Source organism: Bombus flavifrons, chromosome 16, assembly GCF_040668555.2.
Source record: "Bombus flavifrons isolate JBK064 chromosome 16, iyBomFlav1_principal, whole genome shotgun sequence".
Taxonomy (NCBI): Eukaryota; Metazoa; Arthropoda; class Insecta; order Hymenoptera; family Apidae; genus Bombus; species Bombus flavifrons.
The window spans coordinates 8,136,883-8,161,831 of NC_138457.1; the positions used below are offsets into that span (position 1 = coordinate 8,136,883).

The 24,949-nt window shown below is 34.5% G+C and overlaps 1 protein-coding gene and 1 long non-coding RNA gene across 3 annotated transcripts in view; both read right to left on the bottom strand.

The window, feature by feature from the left end:
* The window catches only part of LOC138188056 (golgin subfamily B member 1), an 81,176-nt gene that overhangs the window by 47,182 nt on the left and 9,045 nt on the right, over nucleotides 1-24,949 (bottom strand). For both annotated transcript variants that reach the window (XM_069129459.1, XM_069129458.1), the window contains exon 2: nucleotides 6,863-6,984. In XM_069129459.1, coding sequence (XP_068985560.1) covers nucleotides 6,863-6,926 — 64 coding nt within the window. In that variant the 5' untranslated portion in view covers nucleotides 6,927-6,984. The remainder of the gene's footprint in view (nucleotides 1-6,862; nucleotides 6,985-24,949) is intronic.
* LOC138188069 (uncharacterized) lies at nucleotides 259-2,644 on the bottom strand. The gene is made up of 3 exons (XR_011175352.1): nucleotides 1,264-2,644; nucleotides 973-1,180; nucleotides 259-865 (listed from the first exon to the last, which is right to left on the bottom strand). It is a non-coding gene; the product is annotated as an uncharacterized LOC138188069 (long non-coding RNA).

The window sequence follows — 24,949 nt, forward strand, 5'->3', positions numbered from 1 at the left end:
TAATTGTAGATGGTTAGCGTGGAATCAATGATTATTGTTTAAATTTAATAGCCAAATGAGTTAGTCACATACATATATGGAATATAATAAAAAGTATAATGTAGAAAAATAATATATTATAAAAAAAGTTTTAGGAGGTATAGTGCTATACAATCTAATAAGAAACCTATACTATTTTATACTATATCTAACCTATATTAATCTATACTAGCAAACCTAAACCTATACTATGAATAGTACAAAAAAGTGACTCAGAAAACGTACAATGTAATCCACTAAATAAAAATGTACTATACTATACTTGAATATATCATAAAATCCTTTCAGAAAAAATTATGCCATGTAATTCATTAATAAACTAAATACTAATACATACTGAGAATTGAAAACGATTAATAAACAATTCCAACAAAGCATTACGAAAGAAATATAAAGAATGGCACTTGAACACGTAGTACACGTTTCGACTTTTCCCTCGGAAAGTCGTTTCACAGCCGGTGTTGGCTTTCCAGGCAAGGGTCGACGCGTTCGAAATCGATCTTTTTATTACCAGCGGTTGGTCGCTGCTGCATCAAATTGCACCACTCTGTTTTTCTCCCCGCAGTACCGGCGCGCTACCATTCTCTGTGGGAGATGCATACGGCCGCGTCCCTTTTTTCCTCCCGCTCGACGCGACATTGCTGCTGCGCCAGTTTACATCACACGCGACGGAAGACTGACCCTTTAATCGCGGCAAGGATCAATCCTGTGCTAATCGTGACTTTTGCCCTTTGTATTTCTTCTCAAATATATAAAACTGTATATAAGGATATTTCAATTGGATTTTTTGTCTCGTTCGTTATGTTGGTACTATCGAGGAAATTTGCTAGGGACACGAATATAGAGTGCGTCTTTTAATATGCTGAATTTTATAGAGATACCTTATTACATTTGAAAAAGTTGCATGATATGTAATAGAAACATATATGATACTTTCTGAACGCGCTCAGAAAATTACATATTGCATAGGTTAAGAAATTCCACTTCTATTTCAGTAACAGGAAATTAAAATTCTGAAAAAGTACTACTATTTCCGACCACATATTGAATCATATTTAAAAAATCAAAAAACACATAATTGAGAATCTTTCTAAACAAATTTCTATAAGTTTGTGGTAAATATATAGATGCAGACTGTATTCTGGAATGAAATAGTTGATCTATCATAAAATTTTTACTCATTTTCAATTCAAAATTAGTTAATATAAAAAAAAACACTATAACCTCTAACGCAATTTACTCGATTCGCCACTTTGTCTTGTGTGTCCTTTTTCTGAAAGCTGCTCAATATGGCGGACATCGAGCGTTTATTTAATTTACCTTTTTCTATCACGTGGCAGAGTTCTATTAAGTTCTATTATGTATCTACTTTTGTCTTACATAATTCATGTTCTTTGTTTCGTTTCGCTATTAATCCACGTTTAAATTACCTTCGCAATTTTCTCTTAATTAAGATGAACCACCACGATGCTACATTATGAAACTTCGATAATTTTTGTACCTCGTATTCGAAATGATTCTTGTGAATTACACTCTTCTGCCATTTTTTATTATTTCTCTATGAAATAGAAAAAAAGCCGTTCGTAGTAACTTCTGTGACGTTCCTTGTATTCTATACACTTTAAACTACTTAACTGCGTAGTCTTTACTATTACAGAAACACTTTTCACAATTTTTATATTCCCACTTTAAAGAACGAGGCTGTCTAAGTTGGTATTCAGGGTGAGCATAACTTCCGAAATTTCAAATGGCGTGACATAATTTCGCCATTTTCTTATTCATTTTCCGCCAATTTTACGGTCATTTCTCCACGAAATTGTGTCTAGAACCGTCTGGGATTTCGGGGATTATGTTTACACTGGGTGCCAATTTGCCAGGCGATTCCCTTAATTCGGGGACTACATGACGTCACATTACCCCCACTGCCACTCCACAGCTACGTCGCTCGTGTCACGTGACATGAATTTCGTCTTACGTCTCTCCGCGTTGCGTCAACAACGTTGACGCCCCACCTTCGTTTGTCTACAATCTACAGTCTATAGCATGATCGCGACGTCACTAGCTCGCCACTATACTACTTCCCGCACTGCCAGCGGGATTTTGTCCCCTTTCTTCCTTCGAAACAGCGACGAGCAACCCTGCCATCTTAAGCGGTATTATTCTATAAAGCGGCAATGCAAAAACTAGTGCCCCGTTATGACAAGTGTCTCGGTAATAGTAAAGTTACGTGGCGAAGTAGTTTATGGTATCTATGAACATTAACGGCTTTGGAAATAAATTTCTACGTTTCCTTCATGGCCAATCGGGACTTGTTCCCTGCATATGTCTTGCATTATAACCATCCTCTCACTACGCTTAGTATTGAGTCACGAGGGATCAAGCAGTAAATCCTGAAAATCCCTCTTTACAAATACGATCGGGATGACTTAATTTCGAGCAGGTCGCTTGGATTCCATCCGTTGCGCGAGGCAAAGATGCTTCGAGTCACTGTTAACTGTGTAATTTATAACTGTACAACGGTGCAGTCTATTAAAACGACAACCGCACGAGCGTCCTTCGGCCCGTCAATCAATTAGAATAGTCAGCAGCCTTTGTACGGCTAGCGCGTATTCCAACTTTTCATTTCCATCCATCGGCAATAAACAAAGGCGAGCCAATAATTCCCAGAAAATCGATGATCTCCCATAACGTTATTCCCCTTATTCCTGGCGAAATTTACTTCGTAAGATCATTCGATTGTCATGGAACACTCATTTCAGTGGAATATAACCTTTACAAAATGGAGATATCTTCATTTCGTAAATATCATAAAATCGATGGATGGATCAAGAAAATTTTCAGATTATTTAAATAAAACGAATTTAGAAAATTATTTTATTTGGAATATTTGGAAAATAATTTTTCCATTAATTATTTTGTCATGTGCTTATCACATTATTTCGGAATAATTGTGTATTATCGAAAAGTAATTTTTCTTAAAATTTTAATTTCTTATTTATCTACCTATTCTTTATCTATTTATTTATTTATCTACTCTTATCTATCTATTCTTTATTTGAATAGTCATTTTCTGTACTAATTTGCTTTGTTTTCAATTATTTAGAATTAATTATATAGTCCATTCGATTTGTAAAATAATTTTCCCTGAATTCTCTTATTTGACAACCAAATTATTTTGAAATAATTCTACGCTCGTTCATTTCAACTGAAAAATAACTGTTCTCTGAACAACTATCAAATTGTTTTGAAATCGGAATACATATATTGTTGTAATGAAATAACTTGTTTTTGAATTATTTTATTTGACCATTAAATTACTTCGGAATAATTATATATTAACTCATTCAAACTGAAAAATAACATTTCTCTGAACTATTTCAAAAGAAAAACTTTCTTTATCTGAATAATTATTTCCAGAACTAATTTCTCATATAATTTCTGATCAATATAAGTTATTATTAAAATAAGTATATTTACTTCTCAATAAATTATTATTAAATTCAAAATGTTTCTCATTATACGTGTTATTATTTCAGTTTCTAATTATTTATTTTCAATTCAAATAAAATTTATCTATATGTGAAAAAAAAAATTAGTCGAATTTATCAGTCGTCAATCATCGATAAATATTCTTAGTTCTGTCGAGATTTTTTTCGCCTTTATTTTGATACTTTTATTTCTGTAACGCTTTCTTCGAGATTCCTCCGATGAATTATTTACTTGATAAATAATTCAGACCCACCACACTTCTCGCTGATTTTGTTATCGATCAACATTTTCAGTTTTAACCCGATAATACGCCTCGCTTCTCTCCCTCTGGCGTCTTTGCGATAAATTATTTATCTTATACCACGTTTCCCTGTATCAGTCTTTTCGCCCGTCGAGTTCCGAGTTCCCTTCGTTCCTGTGACGCTATTCTTCTGCATACTTAATGACTAACTTGATTTTATATTGATAAAGGGTCTCTTGATATTTATGGAATATATTTTTTTAGATTAGATTAGATACAATTCTTAGATGCTCTTATACTACTTTTATTTTAGATACTCTTATATTATTTTTAAATAATTTTTATGCTTTTATCAACTTAGATTAGGTTATGTTCCATGAAACTTTTACTACGTTTATATTTAATTTTTAATCGACATGGTCTTCTACCTATCTCCATTTCTAACTATAATTTCTAATTCTGTTGATCTTCAAATAAATTTTACAAATTAAAAATTATCTAATAGAATCGACAACTCAAGAAAGAAAATTCTATAATCTACCTGAACTTATCGATCTACTAACATTTTTAATTCTGAATTTATTATATATGAAAATTTATATTTGAAATTTTTAATTACAATAACTTCATTTTCGATTACAGTTGGTCAGAAATTTTAGATTTCATTGATCGTTTTATTAGCAAAGGAAAAAATTCTTGTTCGTACGTTTGGCGAAACTCAACAGTTTGCATTCCAAAGAGCAGCACAAATGGCTGGTCGATAATGCAGCGTGAAACGCGAGCTCGGCACAATAATTAACCAGGAATCCCACTGCCATTTGCGACCACGAAAATGGCTAAACCCAACCGCTACGGGACACTGTGGCTATGTGGAACCGGACCTAACCTAAATCCCATTGAATCCCATGGCTCGCTAAACGGTATCGTTACAAATTGGCTGAGCTTACCATTACTTGGTATATTGTTTCAAAAAATTGGATTTTCAATGTATTAATAAAAAATTTAAAAATGTAAACACGATTAAACAATTGTTAAACATAATTATAACAACATTGTGTAATACAATTCATAATAACAAATTATTATCGAATTAAATGAGATAAATTGTTAACAAAAAGTTTTTAACAGCAAAGTATGATGCATTTTTGTTGATTTTTTGATTTTTTTAAGTATTCTTTTAGTCATTTTTTTAAAGAAAACATAGTTATTAATGGGTGACAGTATTAGTGGCAAATAATAATGTAGCTCAGTAACCTAGACCTGGACAATTGTAGGAAAATGGTAATTCTGGCACTGAATTAGATGATTCTAAGAATATCTTAATTGAGGATATATTCTCTGGGAAAATTCTAATTTAGCCATCGTCAGTGGAGGCTATAATAGATCTGGAACACCCACCATATTAAATCTGAAAGATGATACTATTAAACATGTGGATATAGACACGTTTTCGCTTCCTTATCTTGGGAACAGAAACTTTCTAGCGATTGTTTGCCAGTGACTTTTATAGAACTGTTTATAGCGTTGAGGAAAAGTATTTCATTTAATTCAATTTACAGTCTTTAAAACAACTTGCAAAACGAAAGCTAATTTCTACATTAAGACGTAATATAAAACTAGAAAAAATTGTTTTGGAGAAAGTCCAAATATATTACTTTACCTGTATTATTAATTGAACAAATTAATAATATCTGTATATTCAAAAGTAATCAACTGAAGAACACTTCATCTAACTTACACAACAATCTTTGAGACAATTTGCAGATTAACAGCTCATTTTTAAACTATATTACAGAAGTGTCTCTAGCAATATCCTTATTACACATATATTATTACACATATATTTTTGAAACAGCCTATATGTACAAGAACACCCAATGCAAAAATAACTTTCCAATGACCACTATAAACTGCTTTTAAGATATCTAAATCACATACTTCTCCCCTTACAACTGATCACGGTCTTTGAAACGTCCTGTATATAAGGAATAGGCGGGAGATTCAAAAAATTTCCATGGATCTGTCCAAAGTATAAAAGGAAAAGAAAAGAAGGCACTAGCGAAGGTGACTGCATGAAACTTGCTTTCAAGGCCCCTATCGGTGAGCATGACAGTTCAGTGGCACACATACTCATCTATAACCTGCTCGACGAACGTTATCGCGGGTTAATATCGCTGGCTTATCGCTAGTTGCGGTGCGTGACGTCTGCACGCATCTGCGCGTGCGCATACTACCCGAGCGCTGCAACCTGCAACCTGTGCGCTCCTATTACATAACACATCATTCAGAAACGCGCCGTCTATGCGCACAAACAGGGTGTTTCGAAAGTAGTCGTGCCACCCGTCTAGCGGCTGCAGCCTCGTGAATCGCGGCTCGAGTGCGGATAATTTTAGACCGAACGCGATCCCCGAGCTGAGGAACATTACGGTCATGCGAATGTGGCCTGAAGGATGATTAGAATATGTCTGAGTAGATATTGGACGAAAAAGATTGCTTTTTCTTGTTTAGGTTATGTCGAATTATAGAAGGAGCCTTTTAGGACTGGATTCTCTTCTGAGATGTAGAAAACTTTTTGTAAGGATTGTTAATAAAAAGATGTATGTTTCACAAGGGTTGATTTTGGATATCAGGTCATTTTGACTATAATAGTGGAACACAAATTCATCCTACCTTTTTTGTACAAATCAATGTACATATATATAACATATAACATATATTGTAATGGATATAAACACAGGACGAATTTATGTCGAAAGAGTGGACATGGGTCGATTTTAGAAATTAGGTTATGTCAATGACAACAGGCACGAAGTAATTAACACACTACCATAGTAACCACAATTTAGGCAGGGCAACGTTCTTAACTTCCGTGAGTTTCATTTTACTGAATCTAAAAGGTGAAGTACACAACGGGGAAACTTCTAACTTCACATAACCACGTGAAGTCTCGTGAGTTGGAAAAATAATGCTACTCAGATTACCGATCAGATTTCTATCAGAGAAGTTAAAAATTCACTTCCAACCACTTTTACGATTATACGTGTTACATTAAACAAGCAATTCTTTTTAAGGGTCAAGACTATGGGAACTAACCTCTGGGTGGTGCTGGCGGGGCCCTCTTCGGGGTGTCGTCGGCAGAGGGCGTTCTTTCCCTCATGCTTTCTTATAGGACTCCTTAGAGCCACCATTTAGGCGAGACCATGTGCCGTATCCTCCTGAAACATTTATCAAATAGAATTTTAGAATCTGTTCTTCGTCTTTCTAAGTTTCTACATATTGAGAGTATTTTGAAACACCACTGCCATTAAAATACTGCCATGGACCAAATATTCTAAAATCCTGATATTAATTACAAAATATCATTTCTACAGAATTTTATATATGCATTTGTATTTCATAATTGTTAATGGTCCATAGCAATTGCATATATGCACCTGAGTACAAAATTAATTTGTATAAAATGCATTTTCATTAAAAAAAAAACACCAGTAAAAGAAAAGCAACAATAAAAAGGACGCAAAGGATTAACGAGATAACGTCGCTGTTTTGATAATGATATAGGATGTGTTTCTATTCACAAAGGTCTGAAACCAACTATTCCCGTAGTGTCACTTCCTTCTTCCAGTATCTCCTTAACTATAGCATGAATTTTTCGTTATGGAGATTTGAACTTAACCTACCACTATCGAGATTACTGGGAATTTAAATTCCATCCAATTTCCTGTCTATTTTCACGTAAGAAACAATACCAATATTTTACCACGAAAATCCCACTTTTACTCCACTGGCAGCCATATTGGTTCCGTGAACGAATATAAAATCGAATTTCGAAATAGTTTGCCATCCACCTGATACCTAGTTTCAATAAGCATAGAAAGCAGAGGCATCTAATTCCGCGCATCATTCAACTAGGAAAAAAAGTGGCGGGAGATCTGGTATAATCGAGTAACAGTATCGTACAGGTGATATGAGACTGCGGAGGCACGTTCACGGTGATACGTAGACGAGGATCGCGATATATAAGGCGGCTAGAGCTCGCGAAACCTCTCCTCGTATCATCGAGACCGCGTAGGAACACATACAGTGATTCTCAGCCTCGTAATAACTTTTTACTAATTTTCAATTTAACATTTCAATACTTTCGTCGAGCAGAAATAATTATCCAAATTAAATTACGTTAATTTTCCTAAGAAATTATCAAAAACTTAAACTAAAGTTAAAATGAAAGTTAATAAGAAATTATCATAGGACATTCAATCAATTTAAGTTCTGAATATTTAAATATTATATTAACTTTTATTAATATTAACTTTTTGACTCAATATTATTTCGTAATTATATTAGGTTAGGTTAATGTTTTCAAATATGTGGAATAGTTATTTTTCTAACCATTTTACGACAATCTTACTAACAATTTACTTAAATAACTGATGCAGATACATAGTTTCTGATAAAATTAAGTTATATCAGCTTTTTTATAATAATTATTTTTATGACTTTATTACGATAGGGTCAACGGCAATTTAAACACCCGATATGCAAATGTTTCCCAATCAGCCGTAACTGGCCACACTGTCGTTCGAGAGAGAGATAACAAATAATTATTTGTGGATAATAGAGACTTTTTCAAACAATCGTCACTGGACATGCTAGGAGATAAGAATTGTTTGAAGTAGCTTCTTATCGCTATTAATCTGTTCTCTCTCGATAATTGTGTAGCCTAGAAGCTTATGCAGCGTGTCGTACACCAAATTACACAATATTTAGATAATGCTAGTTATCGCACGGTATCTAATAACAGCTATCAATAGTAGAATGATATTTTTACAATCGTTATTAATAATATATTAATGATAAAAGAAAGTTAAGCTTCGATGCTCCAGTTATAGATTAAGTTTCACTTCAAACTATTTTGATACAAGATTTCATCTTATGTCAATAGAACGAGGCACTATTATTCGATCGAAAGACAAACAACGGTAAAACAAAGTGCGGCCATTCTTATGTCGCACGCGCAGCCATAACATCAAGGCCACAGTGGCGCTCTCTGTCGCAAATTTCCACCGCCATTACCATCAATCTCCGTGAAACGATAGACATTCCATATTATCGGAATGTTGTACGAACAAACAGTCATGGCCCCTGGCAGCTTAATGCCATTGGGACCGTGTGATTCAATAGTGGTTCTCAACTATAGTATGATATATATAGTACATCAAGGATCATCGTCCATCAGCGATACCAGTCGCATTGTCTGTTGCACTTCGCATAATGGTCATAATTGCGACCGCTGCCAGCCCGTTATTAGTCTTGTCGCTTCTTGAGAACCGTAGCAAGACCTCGTATCAGTGGTTCTCATTAGTGGAATATTGCTGTTGTTGGAGACTCTTTTTCAAATATGAACGAAACTGATTTACTTACGATCGTCTGTAAACGCTTCGAGTTGATCGAAAACTAAGTCTGTCAGATAGATATGTATATAAATAGCTGTATACTTTCCCAGAAACACAATATTCACGTAAAAACAGAACTATATCAATTCATAAAAAGAAAACGAAGTCAATATGTTAATGTATACCTACACAGTTACACGTTTATTGGTTAAATAACAAATAGTAAAACTAAGTCGTGTTAAGAAAAGAAATTAAAGCTAGGTTTTAATTCTGAGAAGTAGCCTAGATGTATCGACAAGTATAAGACATAAAACGCAATTATTAAGGAGAAATGCCTGAAAAACTAGAGTTTCCGCAAATTTTCGTCACGAAAGCGGAACCAAACGATTTCCTACGACTTCGTGGCGAACCGGAAGATCGATGAATCTACTTTCGCCACGATGATCCCACGTCTTCGAAACGCCAACGAAACCACTAATCGCCCCGGAGGCGCATTCGATATTTGCTAGCGCAGACCAGTGATTCGGTAGGCGTTGGCATAGGCTCTGCACCCAACCACTTCGAAACGACCCTGGCTCTTCGTGGCTTGGTCCAGAGCCAAGGCAACGTGCATAGTCACTCCCCCTCTCTCTTTCACGGCTTCTCACCCGCTCTCCCCGTTACTTCTATCTAGCAAGAGAGATCTGCTCAATCTCACAGGATTAGGAGACTATTTGAACTGCGTGATGCTACCACCTCGGTGATGCTGGTCTCAACAGGTCACGACATTGGTACATGGTACGGCTACTCGACACGGGGACGACCATGGTATTACACGAGAAATGACACTTTCAGCCATAGTCACTGCCTTAGCCATGTTTCCTCCTCCTTCTTTTATTTTGTCTCTAGTTGCAGCAAATATGAAATTTATCAAGGGAAGACACTTGTTCTTATTTTGATTCTTTGCCAATAGTCCAGGCAACCATTCAATTTTTCAAAGAAACACATTTTTACTTGACAGCTGATATATAAGTACAGTTGAGAAAGTAGTTCGAAATTTTTAATTGTTAGGTGTTTTAGTGGATTTTTATCGATCGATATTTACATATAATAACTCTTGGAGAGGCTTGCTATATGATAGTGATGTATATATGTCAAGTAGAAGTGATTCCACCAGTGTAACGATGAAGAAGAAACCTGAGCAAACTGACACGTATTGGGTGATTCAAAAGTAATGACAAACAGATAATTCTGAATTACAATCTCACATTACATAACAGTTAACACTATTGAAGGTTTCGAATTTCTATGATAAATTATCATATCCTTTTCAATCAACATCTTTAGATGTTTGAAGAAATTTTTAAACAAAGTTTTTAAGATTAAGATTAAGATCGTAATAGAGATAAAAATGAAGAATACATAGAATCAATGCTCTTAAACATTATAAGAAATGAATATTAAAAAATTATTTCGCTAAATGTTTTTGCTGTAACACATCCTATTCGGTGAGGTTGGTGATCCCTCAGAATAGTTTGGCATTTCCAATTGGTTAAAAAGTAGAAATTCTGGTTGGGCATTGTGCATTTCTAAATATAGCGGTACGGCGAGAAGACAACTTCAAGAGAAGAAAAACAATCGTTCAAATGTTTCACGGAAAGGGTGAGATAGTGACCACCATAAAACTCTCATAGACCTGAAACACATAGGAACGCCCATTACTCTAATCTTAGCGCGCCAGTTTTGGTCTTGAAAACAAAATTGCAAGTCTCAATTTCAACATTATAGAAAAATAAAAATAAAAATCAATTTAGAGAATTATTTGCATTGTTGTAAAATGATTAGAAATATTCAGAAATATTGTAAAGACTAGATTCATTTTCATTACTGTCATATATACAGGATGGTTGGTAACTGGTGGTACAAGCGGAAAGGGGGTGATTCTACGCGAAAAAAGAAGTCGAAAATATAGAATAAAAATTTTTCATTCGAGGCTTTGTTTTCGAGAAAATCGACTTTGAATTTTCGTTCGGTACGCGTGCACTTTATCACGTCTCGTTATAACGGATCTCGCTGTAGATCGTTGTCTCGATAGAAAAATTAAAAAAAAAAAAGAAATTTTTTTAAATAAAAAAAAGAATTTTTATTCTATATTTTCGACTTCTTTTTTCACGTAGAATCACCCCCTTTCCGCTTGTACCACCAGTTACCAACCACCCTGTATATAATTATTATTATTACTATCTATAATATAATTTATATTGTTATAGTGACTGTTCTATATAAAATTTTACATTTATTTTAATTGTACCTTTTTGCGAACAATAGGGACGTTCTTGTCAAATAGGGCGATATTGATTGAAAAATTGGTATTGGCTATACGTGATCCTGCATGGCGAAATCCGTTTAGCACGGTATAACGCATGCCATTTACAGGAGGCGTCGAGTTTAAACACTGAATCTCTATAAATCAAAGAATTACAGAGGGTTACACAGCGTTTGCCTGGAATGTTGAAACGCGACATTCCACTGTGGAAAAGTCTGCACTGCACCACTATTACTGGAACCATTCCATTTTCCCCCCTTTCTCTTTCATTTCGTTTCTTTTCGTTCTCTTTCTTTTGCTTTCCGAAGACACGCTTAAGTGACTGTGATATCGATTAAATGCCTCCATTTTGTACTCGCCTGGCCAGCCATCCTTCGCATTAATTAAAAGCAAACTATTTTTTCATTTGTTCTACCACTTAAACAGAGAAACCTCTTTTATCCCATAAATACAAGTTTGTTTGTGAATCTGACATTCGAAGGTTCATAGAAAGCTTGCAATAAAAAGACAAGTTAGGAAATTCTACATCTAGAGTTAATCCCTAAGAAATCCTCTAGATGCAGTTCCTTAATGAAAGAATTCTGTAAAGCGTGATATTCAAATTGAGCTTGGAACGATGAAATAATTTAGGAATAATAAAAAACAGTAATGATTTTTAAAAAATACGATATAATTTTAAAAGCGACGCCACAATAAAAATTTCTCCCGCCATAATCCGCCATTGTTCACATCATTCCCCAAAAGCGAATCAAAATTCCCTATGAAGTGGATCAATCAATGTAAAGTGTTTCTATGTAGACAAAAGAGAGGACGAAAACGCGTTAATAGGAAACCAATCGGGATAACCAAGTTCCTGCGGTATTTTCGAGGGTGAGAGCCACTGTGAACGAACATGACGTGCCGTGTGTGTCATTGGCATCATTGAATAAAACCACCGCTTGATGGTTACTTTATACCGAGCTTTATTAGTTGGCTGCGAGGTGATCGCGCCACGTTTTGCCACAGCAGCGGCTTATTTAGAGTTCATGTACAACCCGGTGAGTTTTTACGCTTCCGGCGATCATCACGAAAACTCGCGAGCCCAGATATTTTATAGGGCCGATGAAAACACGTAGCCCACCCCTCTCTCTTTCGATCTATAATCCATCCTGTAACATCGTGTTAACAAAGTTCGAATTTCTTTTTCCGTTAAACAATTTTGTGGCAAAATTTCGATCCTTTTTCACGTTGGATAATTTCTTAATTAAATATTTTTTTACGATAAACAATTTCTTAAACAAACGTTGGTTTCTTTACGGTAAGCGTAACAAATTTTGGATTTATTATTGAATTAAACAACTTTCTATATATTTCAATATTTTGGATTTCGTATGTAGGAGAAAATTGGTTGAAAAACCCGCGAATAAACGTCAGAATACAATGATGCAGAGACAGTATTTAAAAAATGGGTATACGATAGCGTGAAGTAGGCTGCGATAAAGAAATAGGTTATAAGGTAGTATAATAAGATAGAATAAGCCATGACAAACCAAAGCTAGAAATATTATATGGAGTCGCTGCAAATAGACATAAGAAACAGATAAGGAGGCGAAAGAAACCCAACCAATCGTGCACTTATGAAAACAAAGATTGCAATAGGATACGAGACACGCTACACTAATAAATATATACACATACATACACAGTACATATGGATTCTTAACATCGTGTCAAAGTTTGCATTATTCCTAGACTAGATAATATTTATATTTCAATGTTTTCAATTTCGTGTGTATACTTTTCTTTGAAAGACATCAAGAAAAAATGGATTCCTTTTTGGACTACTATTTATTTTATGAAGATCTTGTTGATAAATTTTATTTACTTTCTTTTGGCAGAATTTTAGATGCTAAAATTTTATTTCAATCATTTCTCATGCTTTATTTTTTCGTTATATTTATTGAAAGAGAATAATTGGACTATTTTTCAAAATTAGCATTCTGTCTAAGCGATCGATCAACTATGGAGTTATTAATTAATCAACATGCTACTGCTTTTGTCACGTCACGTGATATTTAACAACTAGCGGTCGTTAAACGATGCTTATCAGCCGCTTTATAATTACAATCATTATCACGGCTGCTAAGTGGTCCGAACCATTCATAATCGATGACGAACGACGTGTTAATTGATATTAATCGATTTCCGATAGACTTCCTACAGTTGTTCACCATCGAATCCTTCTATTCCTAAAAATCGACGTCTACAGAGAATTTTGAGGTTAATAAAAGAAGAAAAGTAAAAATACTATTAAAATTTGGTAATTTTTCAAAGCATGATTTTCGACTTTTCATTTCTTGGTAAAGAATATAATCCCTCTGATTTTTTTCCATATAAAATTTATATTTTGAAAATTCTCAAACTATAGTCAAATTGTAAAAATATAAAGCTAACCTCTTGAAAACAATATCGCCTTATTCTTTAATTCTAACCTTACAAAGACTATACTTTGAAAATTCTCAACGTCATAAAGTGAAGAAAACAGAGAAAGGAGAAAAACATTAAAAACTGGTACTAAAATCTGAGGAATTTCAGTTAACATATAATTTTGTTTTACTTCCATTCAGAATGTTGAAAAAGAATATATATATATTGGTACAAAATATATAACAACGTTTAACTTACGTACGTGACTCGATAAAAGGTCGAAATGGAAGAAAATGATGACAAATGAATAGCTGATTAAGGGTAAAATATAAAATCGTAAATAGTGATACAGATTTGTTACAATAGGATATACGCAAACCTTACTAGCAGGTCGGAGACATTGAAAAGTTGATGTGCTTTTTTACTGGGATCCGTGAAAATAAACAAGCCGGCCACGTGCAGGTTATATAAGCATACTTTGCCAATGACACGCGAGTCTACGTTTATGCGAACGTCACGCGGAATACACGTTCGATGGGAATTCATGATCGCCGAGTATAATCAAGAAATTTAACTTCTGACAAGGCAAGCATGGAGCAAAACTGACCTTCCAGATAATTGCGGGCTTCGAAGAAAAAAAAAAAAACGACACTTGACACGATTTGACTAATCATAAAGCTATTTTCCTTATCTCTCTTCGCTCGTCGCTATGATTTCTGCTATCACTCCTTTAATTTTCCTTTTTTCGTACGATATTGTAGACATACAGCTATTCAGACAGTTAAACATGTAGTTAGTCTAAAATTATTCTAAATAGTAATAGTTGTATTGTATAGTTGTATCCTATATTTCTATTTCTAATTGTTTAATGCAATATTATACATATAGGAATATAATTATAATAATAATTATACTCTAAAATGCTCACTTTTCGAATTTTACATTCTTTGCAATTATTTATTTTTATTTAATAGATATCATTTTGATATAACTTGTATGTGTACGATAAATATGTATGTGTATGTGTACATAAATACAAAATTGCATGCATTCAATTAATTTTACACCATAACCTCTTAAAAATTTTCGAAATCTTTTTGACACCCTCTATATTATTTCAAATATTTTCACTTATACCGACCTCCGGAAAGTTGAAACCTTTATTACGGCTGTCACCCTGATTTATTGGTTGAAATAAAGCAAGGTCGAAGGGACCCGGTTGTAACTGTTGTTATAATGGCGGTCGGTTTCCGGGACTAGAGAAATGTCAATGTGAAAAAGTACATAGGGAACAGTGCTGCTGTCAGGGTGAATAGGCTTAAGCATAGTAAAGCGAGCGAGACAGTAATTCAGATAGAAATGTGTTTGCACTTAACAATCCAACATCTCTTACATTTTCTACATTATGAAACACGTTAAAAATCCTAATGAAATAATTTAGGTTATTTGGTTACGATTACTTGATTCGCATGATATTTGGTTAGATTTAAAAAGAGAAAGAGTTTGAGCAACATCGATGAATTTGAAAAAAGAATATTAACATTTTTGGAGAATTTTCTGACAGATATTTTGTACAGAATTAAAAAAGAGATTAACAATAGTGATGACAATATGCACTTTGATACAATTGGATAATCTAACCTAAAGTGTGTATCGTCTATAACCCAACGATACAAGTTGAGGGTTAAGTATATTTTTACTGAATTCAGTGGTCCAGTTTAGGTAGTACGAGCAGTGCTCAAAATAGCGTAACCCGAGTAGACAGGGTGTTATTTTGAGCGCGTGATTTTCTACTTTGAGACGTACACTTTCCCCAGTGACGATGAGCTTTCTATTTAACCCTTAACTGCTACTCTAAGCTTTGGGAGTATCTCAAACGTCATAAACATTTCTACAATGTAAACATAAAAAATTCTACAACATCCTCAGAGAATCAGCCGGTTGTAAATCAACCTATAAAATCTACAAAAATACCAGCCATAAAATAAAAACTTAATACAGACAAGTCACATACAAATAATTTTTTAAATATAAAAGCAATACATTTTCAATAAAAGTGAAATAAGATATTAAAATATGATTATGTATTCAGTATAATATTCAGTATAGTCTGAGAATCTCTTAAAAACACGAAACTTTATCTCTGATCTTATCTGCAAGCCACAAATACAACGAAAAAAATTGCACCGACGACAACAGAATTTGTTTTTGAAATAGAGAAAGAAAGAAATGTTCGAATGTCAAAGGTAAAGAATTTCTTGTGCGATTTTCAGGATTTCTAGGATGAGTAACCATAAACAGTCGCGAGAAATTGACGGCCGTTTAACCAGAATCGAAGTCGACACGTCGTCGGCCATAGTCGAGCTGCTGGAACCCACGTATTTTCTGACGTATACTACAATGTACGTGTGAATAGTATCTGTGTACGAGTGTGTATGAGTCTCATGGCTACAATACAACGAAAGCTCACTACACCATACCAACATAGAACTATATAAAACGAACTAACTGTGCAAAATATTCGAGAAAACATATATAGTCACTATTTTAATATCGATGGTCAAATGCAATATCTAAGCTATAGATGTTTATGCGTTTATGAGAGATTTAGAAATACAGAAATGTACAGAATGCACGCAAAGCTAAAATATGTGATATATTCAAAGCGCTCGGTGGAATATTTGGAGGGTGAAACAAATTTTTATTTAGGTCTCGATTTTTTATTTGCTTTAATACTTTGAAATAGGAAATGTATACTGTTATGCAGTTCTAACGCTATAAAATGGCTGAAAATTATCCACATTCGAAGTGAACCGTATAAAACACAATATTCACTACTTTAACATTGTTAAGCAAATTTGCTTTTGAGATTAATTTAAACTATTATACGGTTTGTAGGCCAAAGAATCGAATTTAAAATTTACAGCAACATTAATGATTTACAGACATTTGAATATTTATCCAATTACGACCCAAAATTCTCGCCATTGAAATTATTATTATTATCATATAATATATATTATAGTGTCGAATATTTGTGAAAATTGTTTTGTTTCAACAAGCTTGGACAGATTAACAAGTATATCGAGACGCTTCTAACATTACGCGTAGGATACGGTGTTTAAAAATAAACAGAGTGGATATTTTGCTTAATCGTCAATCAGGGCAAAATGTTATCTTTCAAAGCGTTGTCACGACGCCATATTATCAGACTATACCTAGATACAGTAATTCGTATCATTGCATACAGTTTATACACCCTGAATAAATCTAATATTTCGAACAAATGAAATATTCGAAAAATTATTTAAAATATTAAAAAAATAAGAATTTCGAAATTTTGATATTTCTAGTGTTTGCGAATTAATTCTAATAATACGCGAAGTTTCAGCAAGGCCCATTAGCTGGTAAATCCTGAATAAATGAAGTTCATTTTTAGTCTTTTCTCTGTTACTATTTTTCTTCTAAAGAATTTCTTACGTGTAGCTTCTTTTTACTTAGTTCCAAGTACCGTGAATAGTTCATTTGCATCCTCTTTAGCCGAACAACTGCTCCAGCAATTTTTTCCCGCTTGAATATTCCTCGTTTGCAGATGGTTATACGTAGACTTCGTGATCGATCATTTCAAACTTCATTTTCGAATTTGTTTATTTTTCATGAAATTTATTTTCTTGAGAAAAAATTCTTAAAAATACATTCTATGAAAATTAAATTTCTTTCGCTTACGTAATACCAATTTAAAAAAAAAAAAAATACAACGTAAGTTGAATTATTTCCTACAGTTAAAAAAGACAAAAAATTGAAAGAGAGTTCCACGAAAATTAAATTCGTTTTTCAGTTTCCAGAATTCTATCATTCAGGAAACAATTTTATTAAGGAAAATTCGACAGAACTGGAACGTTCCTTTCAACCCTTAAAGTCTTAAACCCTTAAGTCACAAAAAAGAAATTTCCAAGCGAAGAAGTTATTAGTTCAAAATTTACAACTGTTGTTAGCAACAGAAAAGAAATTTACGGTCGAAACTCGACTCATAATCGTAGCACAAGTACAATGATTTACCATGCTCCACTTCGGCTGCCCAGTCCTTATCAAGTTCAATACTTCGCGATAAGATTAAGAAACTAGAACTTCAGCGTCGACTGTGTATCACCGTGATTCTTCGATTAAAACAGCAAATTCTATCCGGAGAAATAAATCATTCTTTACAGCCAATTTCTTCTCAAATTAGTTAACAATAATATAAAAATATAATATTTATCTTTTATTATTCGTAATTCTTTTGCTCTGTCACTTGAAGATGACTTCCGGTTGTTTCTTGCAACCATTACTTGATCTAATCATCGTCTACAATAGAAAGTATAAAAATTTACTTTCCAATTAAAATACATTCAAATAAAGGGGAAATGATAATATTTTGCGAATTATCATAGAAAATATTAAGTATATCTGGATTAGAAAATTTAGTGAGTGAATATGGAGTGAGATTTTGCAACCGAACATCATGAGTCCCCGTGGTTTTGCAAGGGAAAAGTTCTCACGGAAGATATTTCGTATTGTTCGCGGTGAGGAACCACTTCTCTCGCCCTTGCTCTGCTCTCCTATCCTCTCATTTACTTCGACCATCTCTCTTCCACCATTACACTTCATCCTTGTCGAACACGAATTTCGTGGAACTTCTCTCTTTTCAGTCTCACCCTCGACTCTTTTCTCTCCTTTTCTTCAACTATTCCCTATTCGCTCGCGGCGTCACGAAATCCAACCGTATTCGAGCGACGAAGACGGAAATAGACGCAGGAACGACGGGAAGAGAGAGTACAAAAGCGGAGAAGCCTGCCTTTTGTCCGGGGCGCGGCGTGCGCGCGCGCGCGAGCTGCAAAAGCGCTCAAGCGTCCTTCTGTTTCGAGAGTATTTTGTGAATACTGTCGAAAATCCATTGCCAGCTTTTAAGCTTTGCAGATATTATACATAGTGTATAATAATTTCAAAAAAACATATCGAGAACTTCTTTAGTATTTTTTATCAATTGATACGTTGCCAGAAATGGCAAAATAGTATTGGATTGTACCGTGTTTTTGAATTTATCGTGTAGGAATAATATACGTTACAACTTAATAAATACATTTTCATAGTACATTCTAGCATAGTAATACCGTGAATACAGTGGCACATATAGTACCATACTGCAATACTGATAAGTCACTTTACTTTACAGTCCATTACTTTAACTTTTATTCTATATTTTTCATAAAATAGAATCCATTTATTACATTTAAATATCCTAGAACTACGTATAACACACATTTAAAAACTTAAACTATCATGGCTATCTACAACGCAACAATATCAATCGAGGGTTAAGGTTTGTTTTTGGTCGTCAAAAGTTTTTGATAATTCCCTATATTTTCTGACAATATTTCATCAATATACGTGATTTAAGAATCTTCATTCTTTAGTTCACTCGTGGATTTAGAGAAATTTTTATCAAGGGGATGATATAATATTTTCAAATCAATTCAATAAATCTCCTATAAAAATAACGGTCTTTCGTTAAAGGAATATTTTCCTTTAAAAGAATATGAATAACTTTGTTACATAACAATATTTTACATACTACTCAGTAAACGCTATCGTCGGTAGAGTTTGTGTTTCTTTCGGAAGAAATACATATAGCCTTCATATTTATTAATATCTCGTTCATTACATATTAGACCCCTAGCCATTACTGTACCTAATAATAATAGGTTATGAAAGTGGTTACATGACGCAAATAAATCAATCTCATTGCATACCTCGCACAAGATACACACAAATAAATATAGAATAGCCTTTGTTATTGCCTTTCTCTCTCGCCGGTTCATAAAACTATCGCTCAGGTTATTAACGTATTACATACTACGTTCCGAACGAATTATATATATGTTTCGCGTTATTATAGTCGCTAGGATCTTCAGATTGTAATTACCGTCTCTCTCTTTCGTCTCGAATCTCGTTTTGCTTTGATCTCGCTTTATCGTGTCTCGAATTTAAAATTTGAAGTAGGGGAAGTTGCGCCCGAGGTGTGTAGGTTAGCTCCGGTGCCGCGCAACATTAATGGCGGCACTATGCGCGCCAAAGCGGCCAAGAAACAGTGGCATTTTATGAAAATCGTCAAGAGTCCCTTTGAGGTATTTGCACCGCGCACTTCTCAACCAGAGAACCATCGTTCGCGTATATATATACGGTTTCTGTATCGAGCAGCGACTCGACGTCCGTGTGTTATCGATCGTACCTCGTCATTCTTCCCTCGAACGCTCTTCAAGCGTCGATTAACGAAACTCTGCGGGACTTTGAAAGATCGATACGGTTCTTTCTTCCAAGCTTCATTCTGCACATTCGGGATTTTATCATTCTGTCACGTTTTGTGTATAACGTTTCTCCATTTATTGGAAGTCGTAACATCATTATGAGGCTTAATTAAGTTTTAAAATATGGCATAAAGCCATAGAGAGAGAGAGAGAGAAAGAGAGACAGAGAGGCTAATGTGCCTTATGGTAAATGGTGCCTTATATTTGTAGGAATTTTTTGAAAATCTTTAGATAGATGTAGTACTGTATCACTATATTACCATATCATCACTGAAATTTGGTATTATACTATAGTATTGTATCATGGTATACTATTGAGTTTAAATGTAATATACGAATCATTTATGATCCAATGATACTATTGAGGATTAATTAACATAAATTCAATCTATTTCACATCGTAATTTTGGTCTTCGTTAAGCCGAATTTACACTGTTTCATTCCCATCCGCGTATGTGACAAGAATGCTAACAGCGTTCATCCACCGTGTGCTTCCAAAATGTGACAGTGTAAATTCGACTTTATTGTAATAAATGATCGACAAGAATCACTTTCTATAACATGTAGTAATACGTACGTCAATCGCCTACGAGATGTTACAAGATGTATACTGTTTCCTTTGATCAATTAGCGTTTAGTACACAGAAGCGGCGGTGTCCTGATCGGCGTAAAAGCGCTTATAAACAATGATGTCCAAACATGTCAGCCGGTAATGGCACGTAGCAGTCTTTCGAGAGCGACAGGATGTGTCGCGTGTGTGCAAAGCTGCGCGATCGCAACACCAAACGATGCGGCCCTAGTACCGATGTAGTAAACGTGATTTAGCGACGTCTACCGCGATTTATTTACGAATCGACAGTCCGGAACACGCTTGAGGTAGTACGCGGTCAGACGTGCCCGAATATATATTCCTAAACGTAAAAATTGTTCCACCATAAAATATTTCCACGAAAAATATTTTACTTCCCGTACCTTTTTATTTAAATTGCGGATAAATCGTTCAATATAGATGAAACTTTATAATACTATTTTATCTTGTTCAAAAACTAAAATACTAAAAAGCTTATTAAACAAAACAAATTTCAGAAAGTTCGATTAAATATGAACTATAGTATATCAACTTTTATCAAATTGTGTAATACAGTTCTACTTTATTGGAGATTTGAGGTTAGGTTCGATAGGAAACACGGTTGTACCAAGCTTAAACTATTAAGAACTAATTTTCTATTAACCAATCTGCAATTTATTTTCTATAAATTTACATTATTGAATTCTGTCCTTTTTTTTTAAAGATTAAGGTTATGTAAGTCAATTCCAGGAATTTGCTTAACGCTTTCTTCATAAATATTTTTTTCTCTATCCAAGATACCACAATTTCATGAAGTTTGACGAAGTTCGAAGAACCTTTTTTCTTCCTTCTGAAGAATATGAATGAAGAAACGAATGGAAAGTTCCTCCCAGCCTCGTCTAAGAATTATGATAAACTACGTTTTATGATTAAACTATGGAAATTAATTATGGATTGCCCTTCCGCGACAATGTTATGCCGTTTCACTTAACCAGGATAGATTTGGCTTCGATAGAGGCAGGCCAGACGATTAAGGAACGGGTGAGGTGTATTTTCGTCAGCCTCGCCTAGGTATCGGTACCGCAAAATCGCGTTGCGCCATTTCAGTGGTACCACACTTACTCTACCAGTGAAACCAACACAAAATTCACCTCACTAACGACCCATCGGTATAATATAAGAATCATTCAAAAGCAACAGTATTAGAAAGTTTAACACCTTTCACATTTTATCAACACCTTCGATATATCTATGCAAAATCTATTAACCCTGTCACACTGTATTTAAAGCGAAATGAAAAATTTACGCAATACTAGTCCAAACCCTTAAGCAAAGGTGTATTAACAAATTTTCAAACTCCTTTTCCTCGAATGCGAGACATGCATGCAGCGAGCAAGCATGATTATTTTATAATATTTGATTTTCAAATATTTTGATACGTAAATATAATGCGTAGTACAATATGGATTCCCTTATTAGTAATTTAGTTGACAGCGTGCAGCTGTTCCCAGCGATTTTCTCTGCCCTTATGTAGGCGGTTGTGAAAGTGTTAACATTTCCTCCGTATTTCTGGGCCGACAGCGTGTTAACACATTGGTTACCGTTTCACGCGATACTTGACTACGTACCCGTCGTATCGATTGCTGTCTGTACCATGTTCGCAGGCACAATTGCGCGAGAACCACCATCGATGGGCTATTAATACGTTGCCAAAAGAAAATGTGTTTATTTCGTCCAACGACCAAACCGTAATTTCTCCACTGCAATTTGGTGTGCATTTTGTAAAACCTAGTACTACAGGCTGATGTTAATTTCTCGAGTGAAAATCCACACGAGCCGCTTCTAACGAGATATTAACGTGATAAGACTTACATAGAATGTAATTTATTGCGAATGTAAAAAAAAAAAAAAAAACGCAGTGCTACGTGGTAACGACCAGTTTCCAAAATATTTGCATAGAGAAAGTTCTCGAAATCTATTCCTAATACCGAAATATCAAGCACAGAACACTGCATAGTATAGCCTATATGTAAAGTGTAATTTAATACGAACTTTAAAACACGTAGAACTACGTGATCACCTTCATTTCCTAAGATCCACAGAAAAAGTTCAAGATATATCTCCAGCAATGCACATACACAGTATAATTTCTCGCAAATGTAAAAAAACGCGATACTGTGTGGGAAGAAAAAAGAAAAAATTATCACAGTCCTTAAAGGAAATACTTTAAGACCTGCTTTAGAAAAACATCAATGCATAATTTATTAGAAAAACATAGTGCTACATACTAAATATTCTACGTGATACGGTCTCCGTTTTTTGCCATGTTTTTGTCGTCGTTTTTTTGTCATTTCTTCGCGAGAGACGATTACATCGATAAAAATTCTCGAAACAGCAAGTGGAATTTTCGCGATGCCTGCATCAGACGCGGTTCACGTCGACATTATCTGCTGCGCTGAACGCGTTAAGAGCCGAGTGAAACGGCCGCAGACAGCGCCTTAAGCTTTTTTCACGCGGATACCAAGAGGCTGACCCACTTGCGCGCCAGCCTATACACACACCGTGCAAATTGCCCGTAGAATTTCGTCGCCAAGTTTCGGTGCAAAATGCCGTGAGCTGTTGCGCGAAACTTTAACACCACCGCAAGACCTTCAACGATTCGACGTGTTACGATAAATTTACGAAGAATCGATACTGATATTATGCAATCGCTATGAAACTGTTTCAACGTTGAAATATTTATTAACATTAGGCACTTTCGTTCGAGTCTTCTTAAAAGATCGTATCACATGTTATTATTTTCATATAAAAAATATTTATGACCAAGGAGCGTTTTTTCTCTACAGTTTTATTATACCTTTCACCAAAGAATTCAAATACATGTGTTTTTACGCCTCTTAAATAATTTTTTCAATATTTCTTTAAACGTAGAAATTAGCGTGGACTTTGTTACATACACAATCCAATGTGTATGTTCATTTCGTTCAACGACCAAACTGTAATATATTCAGATGTAAGTTTGAATAAATTTTAATAGGAATTTATTAAAGTTTATTTTCGTACCACCGTAGTTCCACGAATTCTTTTTACGGACGTATCTCTGTTAATTTTACTGCAGCGACTGACTTTTTTTCCCCCTTTCTGCAATGGCGGCGCGCAGATTGATACGTTCCGCGAAGTCTGAAACGGCGCGGCTCGTTTTAATTCGAATAGACGATGACGGTGGAATCGATCCTGTCTGATGAAAGAGTCAGCCGATTTGAAAGCTCTAATGGAATTCCTGTTTCCACGAAAACGCAGGCGTAGAGGAGGGAAGGGGTGGGGGAAAAGTTGCGAATATAATGCTGTTGCCGGGAAACAGAGTTTTCCCCGCTGAAATCCTGTTTTTAATCGAACAACGAAACTGGTTTTCGCCGACAGACATCAAATGATATTCTCTCCGTCGATTCTCTGACTTAGGATTGCCCATTAACACGTTTCAGTGATTAGTATGCGACATTTCCTTGTAGATCCTAATCTTAAGATTTTCTACTCCTTCCGTCAAACTCAACTTCTTTTTAGGAAATCTATATTTTGTACTAAATTCTAATTCCAGAATTCTCTAAAACGCCCTTAGTTCCAATGTATTAAAATAAGTCTACATTTCATATTAAATTTTAATTCTAGTATGCCCTGAAAATTCCAGATAGACCTAACCTTAAAAAAATCTCATCAAAGTGAAATCAAAAAGGTTCATATTTCATACTGTATTAAATTCCAGTCCCAAATTTCCATGAAGTTTTTCTAAAAATCCCTCTAGTTTCAGCTTATTGGAAAAAGTGTACATTTTATATTAAATTCTAATCCTAGAGTTTGTAAAAAATCCCTTAAATCTACTGTATTAAAGAAAAGTCTTATATATTTAAAGTTTTATATCAAATTATAATGCCAGCGTACTCTAAAATTACCTAGAGCCAATATCTTAACAAAATCTCTATAAAATATAATCTCCCAGTGATAAGCTAAATCGCAGTACAAGTTATTCTGTAGTATTTTTTAACAAATGTATGCATATACTTAGATTGACTTAACTATCAGAAAAATCATGGAAGATAATCGATATTCAATAAGCATAATAATCACGAATTCATAAGAATATAGAACTATTCAGCCATCTAGTAATTG